Genomic DNA, 9,123 nt, shown 5'->3' on the forward strand with positions numbered 1-9,123 from the left:
CACACACACACACACACACACACACACACACACACACACACACACACTCTTCACCAGGCCCTTTGATTTTCTAAATGAAGGGACTTCTACAAGGGGTTCTTGTAGAACTGTGTGATTGTTCCCACTACAAACCTGCCAGCCCTGAGCCAAACAAAATATGACCCTGCAGCTCTCCCCTTAGTATATTCCACCCCAAGTGAGTATGTCTCTCCTCCATTGGCTACCTGAACCCACAACGCACCATGCTGTGTAGGGACAGCAGAGCCCAGCTGCCCACAATAAGCATCACGTACAGGCTGGTGCTCAGTAGAGTGAGAACAATGTGAAGCCCCATGGTGCCCTCCCTCCATGCAGAGCCCACCAGACAGGCAGAACTTTGCTCACAGGAGTGTTCCTCAGCTGGGCCTTATGCATCTTTCTGTATTTGGCTGGCCTGTTTCCCAGTTTCCCCGAGGAAGGGCGTTGCTTGCTCTGGAGGTGCATGGACGCCTTGTTTCACTTCACTTGGGGATTGTGTCTCTTCTTAGCTTCCTGTGGTTTTCAGTAGACTTTGATGTTTGATGTATTTCTAGAATTCAATTCCTCTCCCCATACTGATCCAGTAGCCCCAGCAGCTTTTCTTCCTTGACCCTTTGCTGCAGCCGGTGAGCCTTCAGAACTGTGGGCTTGTCCATGAGTCCTGCAGGGATCCTCCATCGAGGCTCTGTTCCTTCAACATCAGAGCCCACACCCTGCAGTGACCTGCAAAATCCCATCCTTCAGATTTGCCTGCTCATGTGGCTTCTTGCTGTCTGGAACTCCAGGCCTCTCCTCACTACAGGGCCTTTGCACTGGCATCTGCATGTGCCAGCAATGCTCTCCTCCTTGATGTAGGCACACAGTGGTCCTTTGCCACACATCACATTGGTATGGACTTGACAATTCCACTTCAGATCATCATACCCCTCATACCCCACCCCTCCACCCCAACTCATTTGCTACCTTTTAACAACCAACTTACTGCACATTGACAATTGTCAGTTTCTGTTCACTAGAACAAGAGGAGAAAGACAGACTTTGTAAATACTATCTGTAGGCCTTATGTAGATAAACCATTTCTGTGACAGTTATGTGAGGGCAACTATGAATGATGTGTAAATGAGCATATCTGTGTCACTGGCTGACCCCTCCCATAGGCAGGGATGTTTGCATGGCACATGCTTTCTATTGATGGAGTTTCCTAGACTTGCTGGGGAAAAAAAAAATCATCCAAATACCATGTGTTTAAAATGATAACAATATATTGTTTTACTGTTCAGGATACTAGACAAAGGGCCATAGGGCAGCTCTTCCAGAAAACCGTAGAAGGACTCTTCCTTGTCTTTCCTGGTTTCTCATACTCAAACTGTTCCTTGGCTTGTAGAAACAGAGTTCCAGGCTCTGCCTCTGTCTGCCATGACACTCTCCCTGCATCTTTTTACAACAACTTCCTCTGCCTCTGTCTGCCCTAACTGTCCTCTCTTTATAATGATACCAGTCCTACTGGGTTAAGGTCCACCCCAACAATCTCATTAGTAACTTCTAGAAAGAATCCACCTCCCACTGTAGGTGTATCAGGTTGGTAGAGATTACCTACATCACCCATAGGGCCCTGGGTTCTAGCCCCAGTACTGTGTAAAAACACAGGGTGTGATGATACACACCTGTAATCCCAACATTCAGGAGGCAAAGGCAAGAAGATAAGTTCAAGGTCATCTTTGGTTCCACAGTGAATTCAAAGCCTTAAGACCCAGTTTCCTAATAATGTCTCACTGTGTTATAAGGCTTGGGAAGTTGACAGAAATTTTAAAAGGACATGGGTCAGCTCAACAAATATATGCTGAATAAGTGAATGATTTTTACTAAATTGCTCCTTTGTCTTCAGTTTTGCCTTTTTGGAGCTACCCTTTCTATGAGCTCAGGCTGCCCTAGAACTTATCTTGTAAACCAGGAGCACCTCAAACTCGAGATCTGCCTGCCCAAATCTCCTCGGTACTGGAATCACAAACATGTACATGGCTTAAAGCAAGCTCCTCTCTTACTAGTCATGTATATCCTTTCCACTGGCAACATTCTTAGCCAAGTTTATATCAGGGCAGTAGAGAAAGTTGTCTAGAGACTGAAGAAAATGCTCCAATAGTGGATGAGACATAGGCTCATCATTACATACTAACAGAGAAAGAGAGACAAACAGGATGTTTCTAGGAGCCCAGATGACACAGGAAAGTTGCTGTTGGGTACAGTAGTTGTGGGCTTCAAGAGAATGAAACCATTCCACAGTTCCCCCATTTCACTTCCCTGCCCAATGCAAGGACAGGGTTTGATGTTAGGATGTGTAGCCAGAACATAATTAACTTAGTTTGCTTCATGTTGTATGACAACATTCCAAGCAGTGGCTGAGTAGCTAACACTTGTCTATGCAAGATGCAGTTCGCGCTACAGATAATTCTGGCATCCATCATGCCCTGGGACTGACTAGACCCTAAGGATCAAAACCCAATATTTCTGGGATATACCAGGTGACATAGATCCTCTGAGGTTTCCTGAGCTCATCCAACAAATTTTAATATAACAAGCCACATTTTCTGTAAGCTTTTTCCTCTTAAAATGAAATTTTCAAATTTGGATTTTAAATATTCATCCAGTCATGCCTCATTGTGCCTGTAGACTCATTTAAGCAGTCTAGCCGCCATGTCTCCATCCTACAGTGGACCTGGTAAGTTGGTGTTATATAAATTCTTTTCTAGAAACTCAGTCACAAAAGCAGGAATCTCACTAGTTAAAAAAAATCACTGGAAAGAATAGAAAGAACAAACAAACAGATCAGATGCAATTGTTCAGTTTTCCAGAGTTGAAGTTTGCCCTAGCATCTTGGGTCATGAAGCCCAAGGCACACAAGCTCCCAGATCAAGCGAACTCAATGATGTTGGATGTTGCTGTGGTGACAGGAAGGAATGTGCTCTCCCTGGGGACCTGCCAACACACATTAGGAACTCCTTGTGCATGCTATTGTATCAGAACAGGTGACCACAGCTTGGCATATTGGTTGTGGAAGACCTGGCGAGGTCATTTCCTGTCCTTTGACCTCATAATATGAGGATGAGTTCTCAGGTTGCTGGATCCAAAGTCACAGTTTCTGGTCCCATTGGAAACCACCTTGTGTTGGTTCCCTCCCTCTGCTTTTATGAAGAAAGGCTTCATTGAGCTCAAATTTGGTACTGTAAAGCCCTTCTCTTTGAAGTGCATAATGCAGTGGGTTCTGTGTCTGTATTAAGAAGAGTGCAGCCATCATAAACTGACTAGCATCACCCTCCCCTGCTCCTGGCAACACTGATCAACTTTCTGTCTCTGGGTATGCCTGTTTAGGCACCACAGAATACATGGCCTTTTGTGGCTGGTGGTGTTGATGTTTAGAGTATTTTGTAGATGTTGTTCAGTGTACCTGTTTGCCAAACATTTACAGAATGGAAACTACTGAGTTCTGAGGCAATGGACATAGGCAAGCTGTCTAGGATCCCAAATGCCATCTAGTAGGCAGACAGACTTGGAAATGGGGTACCAAAAAAAGATGGAAGATGTGAGGCTGCCCCAAGGTGGCTTGGATAAGGCTGCTTGCTTCCCACTCCTCTGGGCTTTCACATGTTCCATCAAACAGGAAATAGCTTGGCATCACCATTCCCTTAGATGCTGCTACATCAATGAGCCCAGGAAGCATATACCTGGAATTGTTAGATGTCTATCATCAATGGCTCTCCTTCTCAAATGCTGAGGCCTAGAAAAGCCATATGGTGTCATTTTGTAGGCTTAGCTCTTTGGTCTGTTTGATAGTCAATGGCTCAAATGCAGGTTAGGTTTTGTGGTTTATTTTAGATGCTCATAAAAATAACACCCTGTGGGACTGTTCCCTGAGCTTAGACAAGATAATAAAACTATATAATACTGCAGCTTGAAGACCTTGAACTAGAAAAGGTTGTAATGTGCTTTATGGACTGATATCGAGAGATTATATGAAGAAACTCTTCATTTGAGCTGCTGCTTCATTCCATGATAATAACTGTGCCTTGAAGCCCTGTTCAAGGCACAGGGATTTACTCTTTTACAGGTTCTTGGGTGACACATGTTTTCCAAGTTTATTTAAAATGCTACAAAGAGCTGGTGAGGTGGATCAGTGGGTAAAGGCACCTGATGCCAAGTCTGACATTTATTTTTGTTCTCTAGGACATGCATGGTGAAAGGAGAAAAAGAAATCCTACAAGTTTTCTTCAAACTTATACACACACACAAATTAATTAATCTTTTTTTTTAAAGAATACTTTATTTAAAAATAAAATGCTATAAAAACATGGCCGTGTTCCTGGGGTTACAACTCTAGCCTGTTGACTTGCTGTGTGGGAAGAAAGATGGAGAAGAATCAAGAACCTCCCAAAAGTACGGCAGTAAGATGTGAGAGATGCAGGATGAGGATAGCCTCTATCAGGCCCTGTTGTTGCATGAGCTGTGGCATCGAGTCTAGTAACAGTAGCATGAAATTATTGTCATGGTCAATGAGGGGCACACTGAGGCCTCATCTCCACCTGAGAAATAAAGAAGCCAGGACTAGGGGAGGTGATGTGACTCACCCTGGCAGATACTGCAGAGTCTCAGACAAAGATTTCACCACAAGGATAGTCTTGGATTGGGTGAGAATAGACGATAGGTACATTTACCATGCCCAGGTGCACTCACTGGGCCCTGGGGATGGATGGGGATGGATTGCTTCCTGAAGCTCATGGCCTCCTAACTTCACTAGCATCTCTCAGACCACTTCCCATTTTCATAGCTATTCACCATGGCCAAGCAGACACTTGTATGTGTCCCTGCCTTTATGTCAGACCACAGGAAGCCCCACACTGTCCGTCTGTAGCAGATGTGAAGCAGTGACTATTCCACAGCATCTTGCTTAGTCCAATTAGAATCCCTTGTTTTTAAGTTAACTTCCACACTCAGGAAATCAACCTAGGAGTCATATTTCTAGAACTCTTTATAGGAAGGCCTCTTCATGGCCATGTGCTTTTTCCATACTCAGATATAACTATTGGGGTGACAGAGAACCACAGAGGCAAGGGGCTCACTTAAGGATACTGAAAACAACAGTCAAATTTAACCCTTGCCTTACTGTGCATTCTCTGCCCTCAACGATCTTAATTCTGCTATGAGCAGCAAGGGGTGGGGGAAGTGTTGAGGGGTCAGCAGCCAACAAGGCACGTAGCCCTTGTCCCCGTAGAATTCTAAGCCTAGTGTTAACCATCCATAGTTGCAAAGTTTGCCATTGGAATTTCACAGGAGTGGGGATGGGTAGCTAGGGTGTCTACCTGGGCATCATTGTACAGGGATAATGAGTTAAGTGTTGAACTATGAAAAGAAAATGAACAGGAGAGAGAGAGAGAGAGAGAGAGTTAGAAGGATCCTATTCTGAGCCCAGGATGGGAACTACATGTATGCAACCAAGAAAGAAGCAGGTACAGGCAGAAAGACTGTGAGTGAGGTGGACATGGCTAGGGTAGATGGCAGAGACACATGAGCTGCTTTGTGACACAGGGCCTTCTTGGTTCTTAGGAGCAGTGGCAGTCAATGAGCAGAAGAGCAGTTCTATTTATTTCCACTTGAAGGACGGTCACAAGCTGTTGTGTCTGGATTCCAGACTCTGGTCATCAGAGCAGCAGCTGGACCCTGGGCTATATGCCTTTGCTGTCCATGTGCTGTCATGGGAGTTTCTACAGTACATGCACTCTTATTTATAATTTTTTTCCTATTTTACTGTTGTGGATTAATAAAATTACATGTACTATATTGTTGAATTTATTTGAAAGAACTTAGAAGTATGTGTTTCAGATTGTATTTGCCTATCAGCCTATTGTAAATGCTGAAGGTTGCAGTGGTTGGTGATGGAGGAGAGTAACATAGAAAACATTTTTCCCATCCTTACAAATTCTGATGGGGCCAGGAAGAGAGCTCAGAAGATTTGGGTACTTGCTGCCAAGCCTGATGGCCCAAGTTCCATCCTCAGAAGGTGGAAAGAGAGAACCTACTTCTGAAAGTTGTCCTCTGACATCCAGTAAATGTGGCATAGATGTGTGCACATACATACATGTACATTCATGTACTAAATAAATTTAAAAATTGGAATGTTTTAAAATCATTCTAGTAGATCAAGTAGAAACTTATAACAAGACCAGCAATGACTGGTATCACTTACAGAGCAACAAAGAGAGGTTCATTTTCTGGAAAGCTACAAGGCTTTGACTCATTATGGCCTCACAGGAAGCAAAATGCAATTAGCTTGACTTTAGCCTGGCTTCCTGGGAAGTGTGGAAACAGTTTTTCTTACTCTGTCCCAGGTTGTACATAGCCTTTTTCCCGCAAGCCTGTTGGATTTCAAAGGCTGGGACCTCAGAAAGTCACATGGCTATCCTGTCAGGGTTTACACAGTTTCTGGACCAACCAGCATAGGCTGCAGACTCAGAGTAATAAGGTCCCAGCCCATCTTAATTTTATTTGTTGTCTTGATACAGCCTTGTGACACCTGGAAAGGGCATCTAAAAATGGAGAGATTTCCAGATCATATTGACCTATATTCATGTACACGTGGGGAATATCTTGATTGTTAATTGATGTAGAAAGGCCTACCCCACTCTGAGTGAAGCCATTCCCTAAGATGGTAGTCCTGGGCTTTTTTAAGAAATCTAGGCAAGCATAGGTCTTTGAGACACCAAGAAGTGTTACTCTATGGTTTCTGCTTCAAGTTCCTTCCATGGCTTCCATTGATGATAGACTGAAACTATAAGCTGAAGTAAGCCTTTTCCTCCCCTAAGATGCTTTTGATCATGGTATTTGTCAGAGCAATGGAATTAAACAGGAATGCTAGGAAAAATGGATGTGCTTCCAAATGCCTATAAGAAGTTTGTATTACAACAAGCTAATTGACATGCAAGTGAAACCCCTAGAGAATGGCAGCTGAGCACAGCAGTTGACTATGCCATGAGTTCCAGATTTCTTTTACTGTGGGAGATCCCCACTGTGTCAGGATGTTCTGGGAGAAATGTAGAGACAGTTTGGGCATGCACCACACACACGGAGGGCTGATGGGTAGGCCATCTTCATGGGGTCTCTGTTGAGCCACTGAATGCCCTGTTTGGTAAAGGGGCCTATCTTTGCCTGCACATGAGTTGTCCTGCTTCATCTGCTCTCCACCATCACCCCCTCATCTCGGAGATACCTGCAACTCATTGGAAGGACATTTTACAGAGTACTAAAGCCGGTCTCAAGGACTGGTAAAAGTTTTATTCGCCATGTACTTCTGAGGGTTTCTTTTATCCCTGAGAAACTACTTACTGTGAGGCAGAGACCAGACCACCTGCTGGGGCTCACCAGCAAGATGGAAAGGCTCCAGCAAGGCTGGCCTAGGAAAAACAAATGTTAGCCTCCCTGGGGTTACTCAGATATGAGAGAAGCCTAGGATCTTCTTCCAGACTCCAGAGTGACTCTGAAAAAAGAATACCAGTCTGAGCTCATGCAATGCTCAGGTGTGAGTTAAAGAAGTGTGTGTGTGTGAGGGGGAAGGGGAGTGTAGAGTCAAGTCCTTGGTTTTTTAAATGTTATCTGTGTGGGGTTGGGGGGGATGGGCGTTGATGGAATCTGTCCTCTCTGTCCACCTTTGTGTAGGTTCTGGGACTAGAGCTCAGGTCACCAGGCAGCTAGCAACTGATTTCCATGCTGAGCCATTTCACTAGCCTGGGTCCTGGGTTTTTAGCATTTAGGTGCTAGAAAATATGGCAATTTTCAGACACCACCATGATATGTACTCCAGCATGCTTTCCTTTTTTTTTTTTTTTTCTTTTTGGGTCTTCCAGGGGTGGGGATGGGGTTGGGGTAGAGAGACTGAAAGCAATTCAGCATCTAGGGCAAGTGGGAAATGAACTTTCTGGAAACTGGGGCTGGCCACATGAAGGAAGAGTAACCATTTTTCCTTCTTCCTCTCTCCTGCCTAGACTCTTTCGTTGGAGGGGTGATTGGCCTCATTTTTGCCTATATTTGCTACAGACAGCATTATCCTCCTCTGGCCAACACAGCGTGCCACAAACCGTACGTCAGCCTCCGAGTGCCCACTTCACTGAAGAAGGAAGAGAGGCCTACAGCCGACAGTGCACCCAGCCTGCCTCTGGAGGGGGTCACCGAGGGCCCCGTATGACGGGTGCCGAAGGAGGATGGACAATGAGCCCCTGGCTCTTTCTTCTACCCTGACATCATAACACAGTGGAAAGGGTTTTCCGTAATGTGATTCTCATCAGTTACTCTGAAGTCCCCCCAGCTTCCATTCTGTGGATGGTGTCCTTGCAACTCTCCATGTCTCCTTTCAACACTTTCAGTTTCTAAGGTTGGGACACCAGGATCAGTCTCTGAGAGACCCATGCACACACACACAAAGGAGGATGCAAGGGTGGGGTGGGCATGCTTGCTCACCCAGTGATTCCTTTACCTGAGGTGTGTTCTGTAGCACCCGCCCTCCTCTGTGTTCATGTTGTAATATATAATAAAGTCTCCTACCCAGAAGGCTTGGTGTTGGCCATCAGTGCAGCGAAGGTTATTAGGCGCCATGATGGTTTTCACAGTGAGGCCCTAAACAGTGTCTCTGTCCCTGGGTCATTCAAGGCCTGGAAGCAAGGGGTTGCCCAGACGGGGAGGTTTCTTCACAGGTCATGGGTGCAGGATTCTTGTAACCTTGCAGTCAAGGTTGGGGACCAGTTCTGAATGTATTTCTATCCTTGCAAAGAGTTCACAGAGGATAGAGAGAACTGCCTCACAGGTCAGCTCTGGGGCTTCCCTTGGGAGGCTGGCTAGGGAAGCAATGGGAGTAAGAACTGGGGATGAGGTATGTTACCCCCTGGGGTTGCATGTTACAGGGCTCTGTTCTAAGGGCTCTTTGATGGCAGCATAGTCCAGTTGCAAGCCAGGAGGGAGCATAGGCATGGCAGGCCCTGGAAGAAGGAGCAGGAAAAGAAAGGAGCTGCTGCCTCTGGGCTCTTCATGTTGTCAGATGCAGCTAGTTAGCATTATTTTCTTCAGGCT

At 45.3% G+C, this 9,123-nt stretch overlaps 1 protein-coding gene across 2 annotated transcripts in view; it reads left to right on the plus strand.

Annotated features, from left to right (window-relative positions):
* Positions 1-8,601, plus strand: part of Plpp4 (phospholipid phosphatase 4) — a 130,116-nt gene extending 121,515 nt beyond the window's left edge. For both annotated transcript variants that reach the window (XM_055608897.1, XM_055608898.1), the window contains one exon: positions 8,046-8,601. In XM_055608897.1, the coding sequence (XP_055464872.1) occupies positions 8,046-8,245 (200 nt within the window). In that variant the 3' untranslated portion in view covers positions 8,246-8,601. The remainder of the gene's footprint in view (positions 1-8,045) is intronic.
* The last annotated feature ends 522 nt before the right edge of the window (positions 8,602-9,123 follow it).

This window comes from Psammomys obesus, unplaced genomic scaffold (genome assembly GCF_907164565.1).
Source record: "Psammomys obesus unplaced genomic scaffold, mPsaObe1.curated_primary_1811, whole genome shotgun sequence".
Taxonomy (NCBI): domain Eukaryota; kingdom Metazoa; phylum Chordata; class Mammalia; order Rodentia; family Muridae; genus Psammomys; species Psammomys obesus.